General features: G+C 45.8%; 1 protein-coding gene across 1 annotated transcript; it reads left to right on the top strand.

The window, feature by feature from the left end:
- The first annotated feature begins 2,577 nt into the window (after positions 1 to 2,577).
- On the top strand, positions 2,578 to 14,930 carry LOC141082323 (uncharacterized). The gene is made up of 6 exons (XM_073566270.1): positions 2,578 to 2,670; positions 2,800 to 2,979; positions 3,063 to 3,186; positions 3,270 to 3,384; positions 3,456 to 3,535; positions 13,689 to 14,930. Exons 1-6 carry the CDS (start codon positions 2,593 to 2,595, stop codon positions 14,792 to 14,794), a joined length of 1,683 nt encoding a protein of 560 aa, XP_073422371.1. The 5' UTR covers positions 2,578 to 2,592; the 3' UTR covers positions 14,795 to 14,930.
- The last annotated feature ends 8,548 nt before the right edge of the window (positions 14,931 to 23,478 follow it).

The following is a 23,478-nucleotide window of genomic DNA, read 5'->3' as shown; positions in this document are numbered from 1 at the left end:
CCCGCAGCTGCGACCGGCCTGCAGTCACTTGAGGCAGCCACTGCACGTTCCCATCTCGAGGTTGTGGCCTCCGCTTTCCGGCCCCAGACAACGCCATACTGCCTCCGCCGGGGGGGCATAATGCCGGAGAACCCTCCCGGGGCCTGTTGTGCCCCCCCCGTGCCGGGGCGTAGGAATGCCCGAAGTCTATGCCAGATTTACGTCGGCTGGGCCCAGCGGCTGAAACGCCGAAGCATCATCGACCATCGCTCTGCAGGACGACAGAGAGGATAAGTGACACCTTGTAGTCAAGGACCCGTAGTCGGCAATACGGCGGCCCTATAGTCACTGGTCTTTGCCAGATTAGTCGTGTTCGCATTATCAGTGTATTCTTGTGTTGATCCCTGCGAGGATAATTACTGTTAGCTAGTCTGGTTGCTCTAGATAGCCCCTATAGGCATCTTCACATATAAAAGTTACATCTTAAAGTCCAAGCCGTCTCACGCCTCGTCACTGCATCCCGCGTGCCTGCGAGTGCTACACACTGAGGGGTCTGCGACTGAAGCTGGGGGTATACAGCTTACACAGAGGGGTCTGTGACTGAAGATGTGGGTATACAGAATACACAGAGGGGTCTGTGACTGAAGATGTGGGTATACAGAATACACAGAGGGGTCTGTGACTGAAGATGGGGGTATACAGAGTACACAGAGGGGTCCAAACAAACGCGGCTCCGCTCCGTACACACACGGCTCTGCTCTGTACACCTCGTACACACACGGCTCTGCACCATACACCTCGTAAACACGCGGCTCTGCTCCGTACACCTCGCACACATGTGGCTCCGCTCCGTACACCTCGTAAACACGCGGCTCTGCTCCGTGCACCTCGTACACACGCGGCTCAGCTCCGTACACCTCGTACACACACGGCTCCGCTCCGTACACCTCGTACACACGCGGCTCAGCTCCGTACACCTCGCACACATGTGGCTCCGCTCCGTACACCTCGTACACACACGGCTCCGCTCCGTACACCTCGTACACACGCGGCTCCGCTCCGTACACGTCGTACACACATGTGGCTCCGCTCCGTACACCTCGTACACACGCGGCTTCACTCTGTACACCTCGTACACACGCGGCTCCTCTCCGTACACCTCGTACACACGCGGCTCCTCTCCGTACACCTCGTACACACACGGCTCCGCTCCGTACACCTCGTACACACATGGCTCCGCTCCGAACACCTCGTATACAAGCGGCTCCGCTCCGTACACCTTGTACACACGCAGCTCCGCTCCGTACACCTCATACACACACGGCTCCGCTCCGTACACCTCGTACACACAGCTCCGCTCCGTACACCTCGTACACACACGGCTCAGCTCCGTACACCTCGTACACACAGCTCCGCTCCGTACACCTCATACACACACGGCTCCGCTCCGTACACCTCGTACACACACGGCTCCGCTCTGTACACCTCGTACACACACGGCTCAGCTCCGTACACCTCGTACACACAGCTCCGCTCCGTACACCTCGTACACACACGGCTCTGCTACATCCACCCTGTAAACCCCTCCTGACCACACACATAAACTTCCCCTCATCCAGCACCATGACAATCAGCACAGCAGAGTCCTGCACACACTGAGGCCCCTGATCATGTGACCCCTGACTCCTCCCCCCCTGTGACCTCATCACAGGTCCTGTGCGCACAGAGCAGCTGTAGAAATCTCCGGCCTTGGGGTCTCACCAGACTTCGCTCTTTTCTTGCAGGGGCTGCAGTGGATTTCATCCTGGACCCATAGAGCTGGATAGAGGAGCGATGTTCCTTCACTCTGATGGGAATTGATGGTGACGTTTGTCCAACGTCCACGTTACCGAGTAAATCCCCCCAGGACTGCAGCCGGTAAAGACCCCGATATCCGCAGGTGTCCCCTCTAATGGGGGAAAGGGATAGAAAAGCCTCTTATCCCGAGGGGAAACCCTGTACATGGAGACATCGGCCTCAGATCTCTCCTGTCCTGTTCTTCCAGAAAAGCCTCAAACTTCTGTGTGTGACTCAGAGCTGAGATCTAACGGGAGAGAAGATTCCAGTGCGGGGAAGACGGGAAACCTTCATATAGACGGCCGGTGGGGATGGAGGCAGTGACCGACTCTGGCCACATCTGTCTCTAGAGCCGCAGTAGAAGATGAAGATGTCGTCCTCATCATGAAGGAGTTATTTCTCATGTCGCGTGTAATGAATCTCTCCTGCAGTATTGCTAATGCCGATTCCAGTGTCGGTAATGAGACGAGAATTAGCGTTATGGAAGATGAGTCTATGAGGAACGTGTTCAGCTGCCGACTCCGAGGAGGAAACTGCTTGTTGTCTGTGGCCTAAATATATAGGTTTTATTAGTAGATGTCAGGGAGAAAACTAAACCCTGTAAGATAATAAATCTCCTCATATGTTTCCCTTATTATCTCCAGTAATTGTATTATTACACAGGATTCTTATGATGTTACATCGGATCATCTTCTTCTCATTCAGGTCTCTACAATATCGGATCCTCTCAGTGAAGATCTTCTACAAAAGAGAATTTTCCTGATTTACCCATCAAGGATGGATATGGACAGAGACAAGATGGCGGAGAGGATATTACACCTCACCCTAGAGATCCTCTTCCGTCTCACTGGAGAGGTGAGAGATTCTGATGACATCACATTACATCATTCTTATCTATGGGAATAACAGATGGACAGAACTGGAGAGGTGAGGACTCTGGAAATGTCTGTAGTGAGATTTATTAATGTGTCTCTCCATAACCAGGATTACACAGTGGTGAAGAAGACCTCTAGTGATCGCTGTCAGGACCCTGTGTCTGAGGGATGGGGAAGACCCCTGAGCCCAATCACAGGGCCTCCACCTCACCCCCTGATCCATGAGGACATCAATGACCAGAAGATCCTAGAACTCACCTACAAGATGATTGAGCTGCTGACTGGAGAGGTGACACTGCTGGGAATGCTGGGACATTATACAGTAACACTATGAAGGGATCGGGGGGATGACGGTATCATTGTATGTGTCAGGTTCCTATAAGGTGTCAGGATGTTGCTGTCTATTTCTCCATGGAGGAGTGGGAGTATTTAGAAGGACACAGAGATCTGTACAAGAACATCATAATGGAGGTTCCCCAGCCCCTCACATCACCAGGTAATAGACAGGACTAAATACACACGGCCTATAATTATCTGTATGTAGAGAATGAATTCAGTCCCTGTATGTGTTTCCTCCAGATCTATCCAGTAAGAGGACAACACCAGAGAGATGTCCCCGTCCTCTTCTTCCACAGGACTGTAACCAAGAAGATCCCAGTGCTCCTCAGGATCATCAGGTAGATGGAGAGAAGGTGTCAGGAGATCTCCCCTATGATGTGTAGATGGCTGTGAAGGTCTTGTGCTCAGTCTTGTTTTATCCTCCAGTATTATATATAATACTACAGAGACATATGTGAGGGGTGATGAGTGGTGTAAAGAGGAGATTCCCACATATGACTACCCAGGTGAGTAGTAACCATTAAATACAGAGAAGTCACAGATTCCTCTCAGTCACCGGCTGTGGCTCCTTTATCGGTGGTGTAGTCCGGTCGTATTACCATGATCACCATTTTGCCTCTAGACCACAACATTCTCCTCCACCCAAAACTGTGCAAATGACTTTGGGCATTGAAAGCCATTTTCTATAGAACTTACAACCTGGAGGATCCACCTACCCCCTGGGATTAGTGTGAGGGTGATCCCTTAAAGCGAGATCTATATAATTACTTGTACCTGACCAAATATAGGCCGAGTGCACGCTTAAAGGGTCACACTGGACGCAAAGTTAGGCCGGGATCACACTACTGTGTGTGATGCAAGAAAGTTGCACGAGTCTCTCGCATCAACACCCGTCGCTTCCGCCGCTATTCGGGATTGGAGCTGCGGCTGCATAGAAATCCTAAAGTTTATTCTCAAGACAAAGAGACAGGACTTAGACAGGTAATGACCAGAGTCTTCTAAACTATAAAGCCAAATGACAGCGTACGTAGAATGTGCTGACAAGTTAGAAAATCACTTGAAGAAAAATATTATGCTGGGCCTGTAAGAGAAAGCGGAGGGTAATGATGCTGTTGGCTTCCTAGATCCCTGAGATCTTATCGGATGAATCTTCTCTCCCTTCTGTGCTGCTGAATGTCTCATGGTCACTAGGGATGAGCAAGTATACTCGTTAGGATTTGGTACTCGCGGTACTCGAATCCTGGCGAGTATTTCACAACTCACCTCTCTAAGCTGTGCGTGGCTGATGGCTGTAATATACATTTATTCCCGGCTGCAGGAGATGTGTTGGCTCCAGCCCTGGTGTCATGGATTCACTCCACGTCATAAATTAGATTGTTTTTGATCCTAAGGAATTCAGATTATTGCACAATCTCCCCTGAAATGGGGAGCAATATTATTTTCTCTAATCTTCTGCTCAGGATCCATAGTAGCTCCAATGGTCCACCATAAATGAGGGCAACTCTGGTTTACTGTTGTGTAATCTGTATTTGTAGTTTTCAGTTAATGAGATTCTCGTGCTCTGGGGCGGGGCTGTGGGTGGGGCTCTGGGGCAGGCTGTGGGCGGGGCTTTATGTGGTGCGCTGATTACATATTCATCTGTATTGGCTTATGACAGGTCGCTGATCCCTCACTGACCTGCCCCCCATTATTACATAATGCATATAATAATAACATTGATATTTTTGTTGATAATGCCTATAATATTGTGGCTATTGTGAGGCTTAGAAAGAAATTACATCCAGCAAAATGACACCAGCGGCGCCTGTCCAGTAGCCTCTATCTCTTACTTATAGGTGCTACTGCGCAGGCGCCGCCATCACCGGTGACATTTTGCTGGTTGGCTCTATCTTCTCTGCTCTCCATATCCCAAGGATTGCCTCGCTCATCACCCTATAACACCCTTACATGGATCTGGACTTACACTGGGACCCCTAGGCTTGGACCATGGTGTTACCTGCTATTCTGTAGTATTAGATGGCAAGAAGAATAGTCAGGTAGCTGGGTCAGAACCAGAAGGACAGAATACAGAATCAGAAGACACAAGAGTAGTCAGTAAACGGGCCACGGTCACAGCAGGAAACAAATACACAAGCCGCAAGCTGAGCACAGAGGACTGAACCAGAGGAGAACAGCGCTGTATCTGGCAGATTCCGGCCATGTGCTTTGCGCTTTAGTAGGGTGTGGTACTTTCCAATTGGCTGAAGTAGGGAGCAGATTACTCCAGCTGGACAGCAGGAACTGATCCCAGATGAGATTGGACACACCATATGCAGAAGCCCTAATATAACTAAATGACAGAAAACCAGAATAGTCGAAATCCCCATAAAGTGATTCCATGTTATAAATTAATTCACTGATGGTTATAATCTATACACACGGGGTCAAAATTGTTGGTACCCCTCGTTTAATGACAGAAAAACCCACAATGGTCACAGAAATAACTTGAATCTGACAAAAGTAATAATCTATCAAAAATCAATGAAAATGAACAAATGAAAGTCAGACATTGCTTTTCCACCATGCTTCCACAGAATTAAAAAAAAAATAAAACTCATGAAATAGGCCTGGACAGAAATGATGGTACCCCTGAAAATAATGTGACAAAAGGAACATGATAAATCGCGGAGTGTCCACTAATTAGCATCACAGGTGTCTACAATCCTGGAATCAGTGAGTGGCCTGTATAGAGGCTGCAGATACTCACTGTGCTGTGTGGTGACATGGTGTGTATCACACTCAACATGGACCAGAGGAAGCGAAGGAAAGAGTTTTCTCAGGAGATTAGAAAGAAAGTTATAGACAAACATGTTACAGGTAAAAGTTATAAGACCATCTCCAAGCAGCTTGATGTTCCTGTGACTACAGCTGCACACATTATTCAGAAATTTAAGCTCCATGGGACTGTAACCAACCTCCCTGGACGTGGCCGCAGGAGGAAAATTCATGGCAAATCAAAGAGATGGATAATACGAATGGTAACAAAAGAGTCCAGAAAAACTTCTAAACAAAAGGTGAACTTCAAGCTCAAGGAACATCAGTGTCAGATCCCACCATCACAACAATTTTCCTTTAAACCTCATTTTTTTTTACTTTCGCAAGGGTAATAGGAGAAAATGGACTATAAATTTTGTGTTGCAATTTCTCCTGAGCATGCCGATACCCCATATGTGGGGGAAATCTACTGTTTGGGCACACAGCAGGGCTCGGAAGGGAAGGAGCGCCATTTGATTTTTTGAATGTAAAATATGCTGTAATAATTAGCGGTTGCCATGTCGCGTTTGGAGAGCCCCTGATCTGCCTAAACAGTGGAAACCCCCAAAAAGAGACACCATTTTGGAGACTAGACCCCTTTAGGGAACTTATCCAGATGTGTATTGAGCACCTTGATCCCACAGGTGCTTCACAGAAGTTTATAACGTAGAGTTGTCGAAATAAAAAAATAACATTTTTCACAAATAATTCAATTTTAGCTCCATATTTTGCATTTTCATAAGGGTAACAGGAGAAATTGCTCCATACAATTTGTTGTGCAATTTCTCCTGAGCTCGCCGATACCCCACATGTGGGAGAATACTACTGTTTGGGTGCATGGTAGAGCTTGGAAGGGAAGAAGCGCCATATTGGAGAGCAGATTTTTCTGGAATTGTTTGTAGGTGACATGTCAAATTGTCAGAGCCCCTGACATGTCTAAACAGTGAAAACCCCCAACACGTGACCCCATTTTTGAAACTAGACTCCAAGGCGCTTATCTAGATGTGTGGTGGGCTCTTTGAACCCCCAAGTGCGTCACAGAAGTTAATTACGTAGAAACGTAAAAATAAAAAATCTTTTTTTTTGAAAAAAAAAAGTTCTTTTCGCCCTCCAATTTTTATCCAAAGGGTAACAGGAGAAATTGGACCGCAAAAGTTGTTGTGCAATTTGTCCTGAGTATTCTGACACCCCTTATGTGGGGGTAAACCACTGTTTGGGCGCATGGCAGAGCTTGGAAGGGAAGGAGCGTCATATTGGAAAGGAGATTTTGCTGGAATTGTTTGTGGGTGACATGTTACATTATCAGAGCCCCTGAGGTGCCAGATAAGCATAAGCCCCAAAAGTGACTGCATTTTACCAAAAACTTCCCTAAATGAATTCTTCTTGTGGTGCAGTGAGCATACTGACACCACAGCTGTTCCATAGAAAATTATACCATTGGCCAGTGAAGAAAAAATAATTACATTTTTACCACTAAAATGTTGTTTTAACCCCAGATTTTACATTGGAAAATATATAGATAGGTAAATGGTCACTACACCCATAGATGAATTCACAGGGTGGTGTCATTTCCAATTCCCAGAGAGGTGTCATTTCTAAAATGTGGTTACTTCAGGGGGGGTTCTGCTGTTATGACACTTTGGAGAGCCGCTAAGTGCCAGAACAACAGAATCCCCCCTGAAGTGACCCCATTTTGGAAATGACACCCCTCTGATAATTCATCTATGGATATAGTGACCATTTTCACTACATGGATGATTTCCAGAAACACGTAGTGGAAGTTTCAGAGCAAAAATTGCAAAAATGTCATTGTAGTGCCCAATATATTGTGCCCAGCTTGTGTCTCTGGAGACCTCCCCCCACCTACCCCCGGAAATTGTTAAGTCAGCTCTACTCAAATGTGTCTGTCACTAAATAATCCAAATGCTTGAATGTCAAAACAGTTCAAAAACGTGGTTCTGTGTGGAAGATTGTAAAGCCGTCATGGAGGCATAAGGCTGGCAGTGATGGGCATTGTGGGTAATAATAGCGGGGATCATGCCTCATTCCTCTCTAGGAACATACACGACATCTTCTCTGGGGGTTCTTTCTTGTTTCAGTTACTGGGATGAGTGTAATAAAATGTCGCTCAGTGAGTCTTCTCACATCTTCAGATTCTAAAGGATTGGTGGGGACAAAATTTTCAAAAACAAGATTTTCAGTGACCTTTTCCTGATAATCAAGGAAAGTATCTGCATTTCCGGCTTTTATGTATAACACAAAAGAATTCTATGTGGCCACCTGAAACAAATACATGACTAACTTTTTATACCAGATCTATGATTTTCTTGATACCTGGTATGGCTGTAGAACCTGATCTGCAAGGTCCACACCCCATATATTTGTTGTAGTCACTGACAGACACAGGTTTTGGAGTAGTGGATCCCTGTTGGTCTGCAGTGGCCCTTGTGGCATCTGTGGATCGAGCTCAGGATAAAAATATCTTTTTTATCCTTATACTTAAGAACAAGCAGCTCTCCATTGCGTAAAGACCCTGACTGCCCCTTTCAGAACTTTTTGCTGACCAATGATTGTGGAAACCCCTGACGGTTTTTGTGAATGGTCCCACAAGCCCCTATGTTATGTTCAACCAGACTTTTAAATAGAGGTATGCTGGTGTAGTAGTTGGCAACATACAGATTTTAGCCTTATTGTAAAAATGGAGTTATCAGCTCCCAAATGATTTTTCCAGATGTCCCCAGATAAGTAGGGCCTCCTAGTGGGTTTAGTTGTCTATCTTTCCCCTCATAAATGTGAAAAGCTGATGTGTATCCGGTTGAACTCTCGCACATTTTATAGAGCTTTATTCCGAACCTTGCCCTCTTAGAAGGAATAAATGGCTTGAGGTGCAGTCTTCCTTTGAATTTTACAAGGGACTCATCAATGGAAATGTTTTCTGTTGGGGTGTAGAGCTTTAAGAACTTTTCTGTCAAGTCTTCGATGATAGGTCTGATTTTGAATAGTCTGTCATGTTCTGGGGCATTTCTGGGCAGGCATTGACTATTGTCGTTAAAATGCCAAAATCTCATGAGCATTTCATAATGGGTCCTAGGAAGAACGCAGAAAACATACGGGTGGCTTGAACAGGGCGGTTGGACCAATGGCACCGAATGCTCGTTTCTTTATCAAGCCCCATAGCGAATGTAAGTCCTGAAAATGCTTTCATTTCTAGGACATTAGTTGGTTCCATAAATGTGACCTAGCATAATAGGATCGTGGATCCTGGCTGATGAATTGGGACGCATATAAAATTGTTTTAGGACAATATGCTCTAGCAAGCAATCGGTAAGAAACAAATTAAAAAAATTAATTGGTCCAAAGTTTTCCACCTCCACGTTTATACCAGGAATGGCATTACAATGAGGGATGAATTGAGTATCCGAATCCGAAGCCTCCCATCTGGGAAATGCTACATCAAGAGGCAAAGCCCCTTGGACATTGGTGTGCGCCAATTCACGAGCACTAGGGACAGCGCTAGTACTGGGCATTGTTCCCTGAGTTGGAGACATTTCTCCAGAAGCGCTATTTGTCCTTCTTGTTGTACTGGTCCTTGTGTGTGAGGATGGACCAGAATCACTGCTCATTTCTGAGCTATCACTGTCGCTGCTACTAAAGCCCTCGAAATCCACATCCCCATCTGTCACTGCACTTTCTTCACTGTCAGAACATAAAAGTGCATAAGCCTCCTCTGCACTATAATACTGACCGGCCATTTTATTCATTTTTATTTTTTATCCGGAAATAGAAAACTCTGACATGACCAAATTATTGGGGAGACAATTGATAAAAGTCTAATTCTTTAGCCTAACCCTAACTTTAGCCTAACAGTAATCTCAACTTTAGCCTAATAGCAACGCTAACAGTAATCCTAACAGTAACCCTAACTTTAGCCCCAACACTGACCCTAACTATAGCACTAACCCTAACCTGCCTTATCTGTATTGTTACTTTATAGCACAATCGCTGACTGACACAGCTGTTGGCAGCAGCACTTGTAACACTGTTTCTTCTCTAATCTCTCACTGACAGGAGATCTGAGGAAAAACAGTGTTTTTATGAGGCAAATCACCCGGGAAAGTTCGCTGCTACAACAAACTCTCCTAGTGATTTGTCCCATTGGCTGGTGTGACACTGACGTCATCAGGACCTCGATGAGGACGGGGTTCACAGGAAGCATTGTGCTCCAGAATCCCCTCGTTACAAGGTACATAGGTGCCCCGATGAGCACAAAACTGCCAACCATAGACAATTTTAGTTTTTTAACCCCTTCACTACCAAGGGTGGTTTGCACGTTAACTCCCGGGCCAATGTTTACAATTCTGACCACTGTCCCTTTATGAGGTAATAACTCTGAAACGCTTCCATGGATCCCGTTGATTCTGACATTGTTTTCTCATGACATATTGTACTTCATGTTAGTGGTAAAATTTCATTCAAATAACTTGCGTTTATTTGTGAAAAAAAACGGAAATTTGGCGAAAATTTTTAAAATTTTGCAATATTCCAAATTTGAATTTTTATGCCCTTAAATCACAGAGTTACGGCACACAAAAAACTAAAAAACTTGATAAGTAACATTTCCCACATGTTTACTTTACATCAGCACAATTTTGGAACCAAAATTTTTTTTTGTTAGGAAGTTATAACGGTTAAAAATTGACCAGCGATTTCTCATTTTTGCAACACCATTTTATTTTTACAGACCACATCACATTTGAAGCCACTTTGCGGGGTCTATATATAGAAAATACCCAAAAGTGACACCATTCTAAAAACTGCACCCCTTAAGGTGCTCAAAACCACATACAAGAAGTTTATTAACCCTTTAGGTGCGTCACAGGAATTTTTTGAATATTTAAAAAAAATTAACATTTAACTTTTTCACAAAAAAAATAATTCAGGTTCAATTTTTTTTATTTTACCAAGGGTAACAGGAGAAATTGGACTGCAAAAGTTATTGTGCAATTTGTCTTGAGTACGCTGATAAGTGATATGTGGGGGGGAATCACTGTTTCGGCACATGGCAGAGCTCAGAAGGGAAGGAGCGCCGTTTGACTTTTTCAATGCAAAAGTAGCTGGAATTCAGATCGGACACCATGTCGCGTTTGGAGAGCCTCTGATGTGCCTAAACAGTGGAATCCCCCCACAAGTGACCCCATTTTGGAAACTAGACCCCCCATGGAACTTATCTAGATGTGTGGTGAGCACTTTGAACCCCCAAGTGCTTCACAGAAGTTTATAACGCCCAGGCGTGAAAATAAAAAAATCATTTTTTTCCACAAAAATTATATTTTTGCCCCCAATTTTTTATTTTCCTAAGGGTAACAGGAGAAATTGGACCCCAAAAATTGTTTTGCAATTTGTCCTGAGTAGGCTGATACCCTACATGTGGGGGTAAGACAGTGTTTGGGCACATGGCAGAGTTTGGAAGGAGCACCATTTGACTTTTTCAATGCAGAATTGGCCGGAATTGAGATCAGACGCCATGTTGCGTTTGGAGAGCCCCTGATGTGCCCAAACAGTGGAAACCCCTAATTCTAACTCCAACCCTAACCCCAACACACCCCTAACCCTAATCTGAGCCCTAACCCTAGCCCTAACCCTAATGGGAAAATGGAAATAAATACGTTTTTTTTATTTTATTGTTTTTCCCTAACTAAGGGGGTGATAACGGGGGGTTTGATTTACTATTTATGGCGGCTTTTATGTTTGGCGGCTGTCGCACGCTAAAAGATGCTTTTTATTGTAAAAATAGTTTTTGCATCACCACATATTGAGAGCTCTAATTTTTCCGTATTTTGACCCACCGAGTCATGTGAGGTCTTATTTTTTGCGGGACGAGTTGACGTTTTTATTGATGCAATTTTCGGGCACGTGACATTTTTTGATCGCTTTTTATTTTGTTTTTTGGGATGCAGAATTTACAAAAACCAGCGTTTCATGAATTTCTTTTGGGTGGTGCGTTTACGCCGTTCCGGGTGCGGTAAAATTTATAAGGCTGTTTTATTCTTTGGGTCAGTACGGTTACAGCGATACCTCATTTAGGTCTTTATTACGTTTTGGCGCTGTTATGCAATGAAAACAATTTTATATAAAAAATAATTATTTTTGCGTCACTTTATTCTGCGAGCAATAACTTTTTTTTATTTTTTCGCTGATGATGCTGAGTGGCAGCTCGTTTTTTTGGGGACAAGATGACGTTTTCAGCGGTACCATGGATATTTATATGCGTCTTTTTGATCGCGCGTTATTACACTTTTTGTTCGGCGGTATGATAATAAATCTTTATTTTTTGCTTCGTTTTTTATTTTTATTTTTTAAGGGGTTCGCTTAAGGGGTTAAGTATTGGGACAGTTTTATAAGGCGGGTCGTTATGGACGCGGCGATACCAAATATGTGTACTTATATTGTTTTGTTTTTTTTTATTTCCAAAAAATGAATTTATTGGGGAATATTTTTTTTTTTTTAATTTATTTAGCGATTTTTTTAAAATTATTTTTACACTTTTTTTTTTACTTTATTACAATGTCCTAGGGGGGACATAACTGTCCTGTGACAGATCGCTGATCTGTCACATCACAGATCACTGTGACAGATCAGCGATCTGTCACAGGCAGTGCAGAAGGCTTCTGAGGATGCCAGCTTCCTGCAGGCCCCCGGAGGTCCCCGCCGCCATCTTGGATCCGGGGACCTGCAGGAAAGGAGCCCCCCGCAGCAGCGCTGCACATTGCGCTGCCGTGGGGGGCTCAGGGAAGCACGGAGGGCGCCCCCTCCCTGCCGATGCTTCTCTTTAACCCCCGGTACACCGCGATCGTGTTTGATTGCGGTGTGCAAGGGGTTAACGTGTCGGGGGCGGTCCATGACCGCCCCTGACACATTGTGCCGGGTGTCAGCTGTGATAATCAGCGGACACCCGGCCGTGATCAGCGGTGCTCACCACGTGGGCACCGCTGATCGCTGTGACGTAATATTCCATCCATGGAAATTAGGTCCAGGGTCACATGGACGGAATATTACGTCCATTGTAGGTAAAGGGTTAAAAATTCTGAGGAAGCATGGTTGAAAAGCAATGTCAGACTTTCATTTGTTCTTTTTCATAGATTTTTGATTTATTTCTACTTTTGTCAGATTCAAGTTATTTCTGTGACCATTGTGGGTTTTTCTGTCATTAAACGAGGGGTACCAACAATTTTGACCACATGTCTAGGAGGAGTGAATATTTTGACTCCACAGCCACTTTCCGGAAATTAACACCCAGTGGATGTTGGAGAGTGAAAATTACACATTTGCCATTTTATTACCCAGCACATAGTGCCCAGATTGTCCTCCAGGAGACACCACAAATTAAGTGGGTTCTTCTCACTATAATATTACTAAATACAGGGATCCTAAATGTTGTTTGCGCACACTGCAAGACTCCGAAGTGAGAGCGGATTTTGCTGGATTGGTTTATAGAAACCTTGTCGCTTTTCAGCAGCCTTTGAGCCACTAATAGTGTGGGAACCTCTGTTTTTCCATTGACAGATGATGGACCTGAGCGGGGACTTGTTTTTGTGAGATGAGAATTGGTATTATTTTCGCCTACATAACATTGATTGGTTTCATTTTATTCGATATTTGGGACGCAGAATGAACAAACAGTTGAACACCACACACTACTGGTTCATCCAACAAGGTTTTCTATTAGACTGTGAACATTCATTGTCTTGGTAAATAAAGTTTTTTTTTTACACAGCTTGCCATTTTTATGGACGGTTTAAGTAGAAATGTTCAAAAATATAAAACTCAAGGATGTTTTATTAGAAAATAATATTTTTTTTATCTTAGCAGATGACTGTACCAGGAGATCAGAGGGACAGCTGACATCTTCAATTTTTAAATCAGATGATCTTGAGATCCTACAAGATACAACTGAAGTGATTGCTATTACTCCAGATATATCATCATCCATTCACAGCAAAGATCTGTCATCTGATCCTATGAAACAGGTCCCATCTTCTGATTCATTACTGACTACTAAGGGAAATCAAAGTCACAAAAGAGGCATTAAAAAACAAACTGCTCCTAAAGTAAAGAAGTCATTCTCATGCTCAGAATGTGAGAAATGTTTTACATGGAAATCACATTTTGTTAGACACCAAAGAAGTCACACAGGGGAGAAGCCTTTTTCCTGTTCAGAATGTGGGAAATGTTTTAACCTTAAAGGACATCTTGTTATACACCAAATAACTCATGCAGGAGAGAAGCTTTTTTCATGTTCAGAATGTGGGAAATGTTTTGACCATAAAAAGGCTCTTGATAACCACCAGAGAAGTCACACAGGAGAGAAGCGTTTTTCCTGTTCAGAATGTGGGAAGTGTTTTAACCAGAAATGGTATCTTGATGAACACCAAAGAACTCACACAGGAGTGAAGCCTTTTTCATGTTCAGAATGTGGGAAATGTTTTGCACGTAAATCATATTTTGTGAACCATCAGAGAACTCACACAGGGGAGATGCCTTTTTCATGTTCAGAATGTGGGAAATGTTTTAACCATAAATGGTATCTTGATGAACACCAAAGAACTCACACAGGGGAGAAGCCTTTTTTATGTCCGGAATGTGGGAAATGTTTTAACCATAAAGGGAATCTTCAACAACACCAAAGAACCCACACAGGGGAGAAGCCTTTTTTATGTTCAGAATGTGGGAAATGTTTTAACCAGAAATCGTATTTGGCTAATCACCAAAGAACTCACACAGTGGAGAAGCCTTTTTCATGTGCAGAATGTGGGAAATGTTTTAACCGGAAATCATATTTGGTTAATCACCAGAGAACTCACACAGGGGAGAAGCCTTTTTCATGTTCAGAATGTGGGAAATGTTTTAATCAGAAATCAGATTTGGGTAAGCATCAGAGAACCCACATAGGGAAAATCCTTTTTCCTGTGTAGAATGTGGGAAATGTTTTATAGATAAATCAACCCTGACTAAACATGAGAAAATTCACACAGGGGAGAAGCCTTTTTCATGTTTAGAATGTGGGAAATGTTTTAACCATAAAGGTAATCTTGATAAACACCATAGAACTCACACAGGGGAGAAGACTTTTTCCTGTTCAGAATGTGGGAAATGTTTTAACCAGAAAGTGCTTCTTGTTAGACACCAGAGCAGTCACACAGAGGATAAGCCTTTTTCATCTTCTTAATGTATGAAATATTTTATTTGGAAATCAACTTTTAATAAACATCAGAGACGTCAAATAGGGGAGAAGCCTTTTTTATGTTCATAATGTTGGAATAATTTTAACCAAAATTGAATATTCTTAAATGGGTTGTTTCTTGTCATTCCTCATGTTTGCTGACAAAAGGATAAAACTAAACTTTATTAATTCCAAATGTAGAACTATACCCATAATTCACCCCCTGAAGGTTAGTCAGTAGGTGACTAATAGAAAAATTATGTACCCCACAGTTCAGTATATAGGGTGAGGTGACGTATACACACTCACTCTCCAAGCCTCTCATTTCTACGGGTTTCATCGTCCTCACCAAAGGCGACATCAGGTGATTATTTAATATTGTCCTGTTACGTGTTACAGAACCACTTAGCACCCAGAATATGTTGTGCAGTTAAATGTATGGATAGTAGGTTCTATGTGAGATGCATGTCCCTAATGCATCAGCATTCCCCTTTTGTCCACCCTCCCCCCACCTTTGTAATTTCCACAGTAAACATTGGCAGGCTCCGGCCACCTGCGGCTTTTGTAATGCATGTCTGGCCTGCCGCTTTTCTATTGGCCTGTCCTCTGTATCTGTGTGATATATTCTGTGTCCTCTGAGTAAAGTGTTGTCAGACTGGAAATACATGGAGAAGCAGTGATCTTTTATACGCGCCCATGTAACCCAGGGATTCCAGCCAGCGTCATTCATTCAGACTCCAGCCAATGCAGAGCGGACCTCCGAAAACACGGGGTGGTACTGAAAGAGGTACCCCAGCTTGGTAGACCCCGTTACACTGGTGGCAGCGGTGGGATTTGATACCCCTTCTACAGGAGGAAAGGAATGAATGGAAAATAACTACCAGAAATTAAAGAGGACTACATTAAAAGATCTGGTGGAAGCCCGAGGGTTGATCGCCAGCAACAAAACAAAAGCGGATTTGATAGCAGCCATCATGGAACACGACAGTGCAGCACCCCCCAATGTGAACGTGGAGGAGACCGAATTCCAGAGGGAGGTAAAGAACAGACTGGCGTTCTATGGCCCGAACCCTGCAGTAGAGATCATACGAGAGGTGATGGCTGATGTGCGTACTGATCTGAAGGAAAAGATGGCCGAGCGGACCAGGATAGAGCTAGCCAAGATGGAGATGGCAGAGCGGACCAAAGTGGAGCTGGCCAAGATGGAGATGGCAGAGCGGAGAGGAGAGCCAGCGAGCAGGGGGAGCTCTGGCCTTCGACCAGGTACCTTCAACAGTAAGCCACAAAAAGATCCAGTATAATGCCTTCCGACAGTTGAGGGAGGCAGAGGAAGACATTGATGGCTTTCTGCAGGACTTTGAGCGGCAGTGTGCCCTTCATCAAGTGAAGCCGGAGGAACGGGTTCAGATTCTGGCCAGCAAGCTGACAGGCCGGGCAGCGGATGCTTATCGCACGGTACCTGATGAGGACTGTATGGACTATGAGCGGATCAAAGAAGTGATCTTGGCCCGGTATGCGCTGACACGAGAGGCCTATCGCCAAAAGTTCCACGGACTTATAAAATGCGTAACCAATACCCACGCTGAATGGGCCGGTAAATTACAGCGGTCACTGCTACAGTGGGTACAAGGGAGCCAAGCAACCACTAAGGAGGACGTCCTCCAGCTCTTCTTGTTAGAACGATTCTTTAATGGACTAACCCCCGAGACACAGGAATGGCTTTGGGACAGGCGGTCAACGACTCATGAGGAAGCCGCTCGTCTGGCCAATGAACATCATGATGCCAGGAGGCCGCAGTTCTCCAGATCAAAGGTGGTCACTAGGGGCCCGCCCATGGACCTGGAGGGCCCCAAACCACCGAAGATTGTAGGGGGACCAGCTAGAAACCCGGCCTACCACAGTCCTCCTGGGGCGCGATGCCACACCTGCCGTCAGCTGGGCCACCTGCAAAGACAATGCCCCAACCGGATTCCGGAGCAACTTTGACCCTTGTGAAGCCTCATCTCGTCCGGGACCAAGAGAAGACGGACCGGACAGTGGCAGTCCGTGTAGCAGGGGGAGCTATACATCGACTACCCACTGTCAGGATTCACCTGAACTGGGGAGTCGGGGATGGCCTTGTTGAGGTCGGCTTGATGGAGGATTTCCCTGCAGACGTCTTGCTGGGAAATGACTTGGGGCCCATGTTGTCTGCATTCTCGGTGGCCCCTCTGGCTGAGACCTATCCTGTGACCACCCGGAGACAAGCTCGAGCTGCGGAGGCGGAATCACACTCAGAGGAGGCCCAGGTAAGACATCCCAGCCCTGCACGTATTCCCATAGCCAGACACATTTCTTGGGCCACCCAGATGAATTTAAGAGGGAGTTACTTGAGGATCCTTCATTAGAGGGATATTGTGGGAAGGCACAGGAGGGGAGAGGGGTACTGGAAGGGGAACAGTTTGTATGGAAGCAGGGACTCCTTTACCGGATCACAGAGCAGCACCACACAGGGACGAGCCCCACTATAAAACAACAGCTGGTAGTTCCCAAGAAGTATAGGCAGGAGCTACTGCGAATCTCTCATGATATAACCTTGGCCGGGCACTTCGGCGTCAGTCGCACCAGGCATTGACACAAAACTTCTTTTGGCCGGGGGTAACCTATGATGTTCGTCAGTACTGCCAGACCTGTGACAGTTGCCAGCGCATTGGCAAGAGGGGGGATCGATGCAAGGCCAAATTACGCCCCCTCCCCATTGTGGAGGAACCATTTAGCCGAGTAGCAGTCGATCTGATAGGGCCGTTAGCCAAACCCAGTCCGTCCGGGAAAAATTATATATTGACCAAGGTAGATTATGCCACACGGTATCCAGAGGCGGTTGCGCTACCTAACATACTGGCAGAGACGGTGGCGGCCGCCCTGCTCCAGGTTTTCTCACGGGTTGGATTTCCCCGGGAGATTATCTCGGACCAGGGTACCCAGTTTACAGCAGAGGAGACCAACCAACTGTGGAAGCTGTGCGGCGTAAAGTCCATTAGAAGCGCCTTGTACCACCTGCAAACCAATGGGTTGTGTGAACGCTTTAACGGGACATTAAAACAGGTCATTGGGGATTTTACCAGGACCTACAGGGACTGGGAGAAATTCTTGCCACACCTCCTGTTTGCCTATTGGGAGGTGCCCCAAGAATCCACGGGGATCTCCCCGTTCGAGCTGGTATACGGGAGACGGGTAAGGGGACCCCTAGACTTAGTGCTGGAACACTGGGAAGGGGAGGGCCTCACAGAAGGGGTACCTATTGTACCCTATGTACTGGAATTCCAGGACTGCCTACAGGAGCTGACTCAGGCTGTACGTGAGAACATGCAGGCGACCCAGCGGCGCCAGCGCATATGGTACGATCGGAGGGCCAGAGAGCGCACTTTGGAAATAGGACAGAAGGTCCTGTTGTTAGAGCCCACTAAGCAGAATAAGTTTCAAGCTGCATGGCAGGGGCCCTACCAGGTAGTGGGGAAAATAGCCGACACAACCTATAATGTCGCAGATTGTGACGACCCCAGGGTTATCCGCATGTTCCACGTGAATATGCTGAAGCCCTACTGGGAGCGCCCTGAAGAGGTAGTGGCCATCTGTGCACCTGAAGCAGAGGATTTAGCCGGACTTCCCTTGCCGGATGTCTTAGGGGAAAGGACTCAGTCTAAAACATGGGACCAGGTACACTTGGGTGAAGACCTAGGCCCCGGGAGAGACAGCAGGCGGAGGCGTTGTTGAGGCTGCGACAGAGGATGTTTTCAGAGAGACCGGGGTACACTCATCTGGCACAACACAAGGTTGAGACCCAGGATCAGACCCCCCTGCGACAAAACCCCTTCCGCGTCCCTGAGTCTGTACGAGAGGGGATGCAACAAGAGATACAAGAGATGTTGCGTTTAGGCCAGAACAGCAGGCCTGCTTAATAACGCCAGGCGTAGCCTATGGCTTAAAAGCTGGAGAGGTGACTCCCTATCCAAGGCAAAGCTTTGTGCCATACCTTGTGAGGGTGAGTTCTTGTTTGGGAAAACTTTAGATGAAATCCTTACCAAAGGAAAGGAAAAAAGGATTCCCTAACCCCTCTCTCCCGTTTTATAGGAGGGCGTTTAGGAGACGACCATTTGGCAGAGGAAGACCAGCGGAAAATCAAAATCGCTGGGCCACAAAGGAGGAAAAGGGCAAAGGTGCCATGTTTAGAGGATCCTCCTTCCGCAGAGACAAAAACTAAGGAGCCAATTCCTCCAGTAGGGGGAAGATTAACATTTTTTTCTGCAAGAATGGGAGAAAATCACGGCCAGCCCCTGGGTTCTGGGCATTATTAGGGAGGGGTTAAAAATAGAGTTCCACCACGTACCCCATAGCTCAGTTATCATAACATTTCTCAGCTCGCCAATCCAACAGCGGGCCCTAGAGACTGAGATTCTGAGTCTCCTGAATAAAAAAGTATTGATCCATGTGCCTGAGGGACAGGAAGGAAGGGGGTTTTACTCCCCTCTCTTTTTCGTACCTAAGCCAGATGGCTCATTCAGGACTATAATCAACCTGAAAAACTAAACTCATATATAATAAATCATAAATTTAAAATGTAATCCATCAGATCTACGATTAAGCTCCTCTTCCCCAATTGTATGATGGCAGGCTTGGATCTGAAAGATGCTTATTATCATCTCTCAATCCATTGCAGATTTCAGAAATACCTCAGAGTGGCGGTCTCCCTCGATGGCACCATACAGCATCTCCAGTTTACAGCCATGCCATTCGGCCTTTCCATCGCACCACGAGTTTTCACAAAGGTGATGCTGGAAGTGATGGCCTTCTTACGCCAGAAGGACACTATGATAATACCCTATCTGGATGACTTTTTAACAATAGGAAACTCAACTCAACAATGTAATGGACGAGTTGCTGACGCAATCTTATCTCTGCAGGCTCTAGGTTGGATAATAAATTTCAAGAAGTCCAGAATCGAGCCACAATCCGTTCAGTCCTTCCTGGGTCTTCAGCTAGACTCCATAAAACAAAAATGCCTATTGCCACAGGTAACAATTGAGACAATTAAAAGTAAGGTCAAGTTAGCAATAGACAGGCCGTATATATCTTTAAGAGATGCAATGTCTCTCCTGGGGTCCCTCACTTCCTGCATCCCGGCAGTTCAGTGGGCCCAGTTCCACACGAGGGAACTACAACATCAAATTCTCGTAGAGGGAAGCCATGACCGAGGGAATTTGACAAACAAAATTACTTTATCCCAAACGGTCCTAATCTCCCTTACATGGTGGCTAGAGGAAGATAATCTATCGGGAGGCGTACCATGGGTGATAACACCTTCCCGTATAATTACTACCGACGCCAGCCCCACAGGATGGGGAGCCCATATGGGAGACAACTTCGGCCAAGGCTTGTGGGATATAAGTGAGCATCAGGATTCCTCAAACTTGAAAGAGCTAAAGGCGGATAGTCATGCATTATATTATTTCTTTCCGCAGTTACAAGGGGAAAACGTGAGGATCCTGTCAGACAACACTACGGTGGTCGCATATCTGAACAGACAGGGCGGGACTCGATCAGTCGCCTTAATGTCTTCCGCAAGAAAGATCTTGTCCTTAGCCGAAAAACATTTTTTGTCTCTCTCAGCCCTCCATATAAGGGGAAGAGACAATTTGGAAGCAGATTATCTCAGTCGCCATACACTATGGCAAGGAGAGTGGTGCCTGAACCAGCAGATATTCTCACGCATCGTGTCACTATGGGGTCTTCCCCAAATAGATCTCTTCGCCACCAGGGTAAACAGGCAGGTGCGAAGGTTCGCCTCTTTAAACGTGGTAGACAATCCGGAAATTCTGGATGCCCTTCAAGCCCCATGGCAGTTCAAACTGGCATATGCATTTCCCCCAATCATACTGCTACCACAGGTGATCAGGAAGATCAGGGCAGAGAAAGCGCAAATAATTTTAATAGCGCCATTCTGGCCCAGGAGGCCATGGTTTTCATGCCTGCAGGCAATGTCAGTGACAGACCCTTGGGTGCTTCCTTCAACCCCGAAGCACCTCTCGCAGGGGCCATTCTTCCATCCTCAAGTGGACAATCTCCACTTGACGGCCTGGAATTTGAAAGGGAAATGTTGAGAGCAAGGGGATTCTCGGAAGGATTAGTCAATACTCTTCTGCAGAGTCGAAAATTGGCTACGACAAAAATTTACACCAGGGTATGGAGGAAATTCCTAGAGTTTCACACAGCCCCCGATTCTAGAGAAATTCCAATAACACCAATCCTAGAATTTCTACAGAAAGGGAAAGATTTAGGACTATCGGTTAACACACTAAAGGTCCACGTGTCGGCTCTAGGGGCCCTCTATAGTTATAACGTGGCAGGCAATGGATAGCCAGATTCATCTCGGCCTGTGAGCGAAGCGAACCAGTGCACATACCCAGAGTTCCTCCTTGGGACTTGAATCTTGTACTGGAGGCCCTAACACGTCCTCCTTTTGAACCATTAGATTCAATATCCCTTAAACACCTAGCTCTCAAAACAGTACTACTAGTTGCACTATCCTCAGCCAGAAGAGTTAGCGACATACAAGCACTTTCAATAGAACCTCCTTTTCTGTTGACATTCCAGGATCAGCTAATATTAAATCCGGACCCCTCATACTTACCAAAAGTAGCAGGGAAGTTTCATAGGTCACAAGAGATCCATCTCCCTTCATTTTTTAGTAACCCTTCTACTCCAGAGGAAGAAAAGTTCCATACACTAGACTTTAGAAGAACAGTATTACAATACATTGAGAGGTCTAGCAGCTGGAGGAAGAGTAGGGCTCTATTTATTTCCTTCCAGGGCCAAAAGAAGGGATATGAGGTCACAAGGGGTACCTTGTCTCAGTGGATCAGAGACGCGATCAGTCTGGCATACTCTGAGAGCAATGAAGAACCTCCGGAGGGTATCAGAGGGCATTCCGCCAGAGCTATGGCTTCCTCTTGGGCAGAAAGGGGAGATGTCCCAATCGAGTCTATATGTAAGGCTGCTACTTGGTCTACACCCTCTACCTTTTATAACCACTATAGGCTTGATTTATCATGCTCATCTGACCTAGCCTTTGGTAGAGCGGTCCTCGGCACGGTGGTCCCTCCCAGGTCAAGGTCTCTGAAAGTCTCTCCGGTGGGTGCTGTCGTGGTGAAGGGTAAAAAGCCGGATTACTTACCGGTAATGCTCTTTTAATGAGTCCACGACAGCACCCGTTCACTAACCCTCTCTAGAATTAACATAATGTATATACACCTTCTTACTTGTAAAAATAGAATGATCATATGGAATAATATAATGGCCTAATAATTGGCGGTCCTCCGGGTACTCTGAAATCCAACTGAGGAGGGAGAGGCGGACCGCCCTCTTTTATCTCTGTAGGTTTCCTTTTCCTATGGGCGGATCCCTCTCTCCGGTGGGTGCTGTCGTGGATTCATTAAAAGAGCATTACCGGTAAGTATTCCGGCTTATCCCCACTTTTCAATTTGTGTTAAAACTACCGTAGTTTTAGGACTATAAGACGCTTGAGGAAAATGGGGGGGTGCGTCTTATAGTCTGGATGTACCGGCTCTGGATGTGGTGGGAAGTTGGGGGAACGGCAGATGGTCACAGGAGGCTGGAGCCGGTGGCTGCGGCTAACTCGTGTTCCGCTGCTAAAGAGAAATGAATATTCACTGCATTCCACGCCCATGGGCTTGGAGGACAATGAATATTCATTTCTCTTTAATAATAGTGTCTTGATCTGATTACCCCCCCAAACCCAGTCCTGGTATGCATGGCCCCATCCTTATAATTGGCCCACACCCCCATCCCCATCCTGGTATGCATGGCTGTTGTGAACACTTGTGACATGGCTTCTGAGTTTGGGCTCCCTCTGGTGATTGCTGCAGGTAATGGAGCTGGTCGGGTTGACAAAAGTCAATCACCTGAAAATGATGATTGGAGGTCAGGTGTTACAGACTGGGAAGATTTAAGTGAGCAACCTTCCCTCAATTGTTGCTGGTGATTTGGTTTCTTCCTGTGCACTTGGAAGTCTGACTGCCCCCTGCTTGGTCCTGCATCGTTCAGATAAGTCATTTGTTTGCTGGAATCTTTTTGCATTTGATCCAGTTTTTTCCTTTCTCTGATTTCTGCTTTGCAGGTGTTAGTTCAGCCTTGTTCCCTGCGGGGACCTGTGCTGGACCCTGTTGTGAACTCATTTTCTGGTCTACCAGTTGTGAGTTCTCCTTCCGGGCTCCCTCTGGTGGTAACAGGAGGTAGTGAGGTTGATTTAATTAGTAGAGATCTGCTACCTCATGATGAGGATAACGATTGGATCTCTGGAATCTCAGACTGGATTTAAGACAGCCGACGCCCTATTCTGGTGCTGGTGATTCCTTCTGGCTTTTCAGGTCTTGGTTTTCA

This window comes from Dendrobates tinctorius, unplaced genomic scaffold (genome assembly GCF_039654945.1).
Source record: "Dendrobates tinctorius isolate UK_male_01 unplaced genomic scaffold, ASM3965494v1 ptg000017l, whole genome shotgun sequence".
Lineage (NCBI taxonomy): Eukaryota > Metazoa > Chordata > Amphibia > Anura > Dendrobatidae > Dendrobates > Dendrobates tinctorius.
This window is presented reverse-complemented; position numbering and strand designations above follow the sequence as displayed.

Coding starts and splice junctions, on each gene's coding strand:
- LOC141082323 (XM_073566270.1), top strand. CDS start 2,593: ATGGATATGGACAGAGACAAGATGGCGGAGAGGATATTACACCTCACC. Junction 2,671..2,799: donor TCTTCCGTCTCACTGGAGAG/GTGAGAGATTCT, acceptor CTCCATAACCAG/GATTACACAGTGGTGAAGAA. Junction 3,187..3,269: donor CCAGCCCCTCACATCACCAG/GTAATAGACAGG, acceptor TGTTTCCTCCAG/ATCTATCCAGTAAGAGGACA.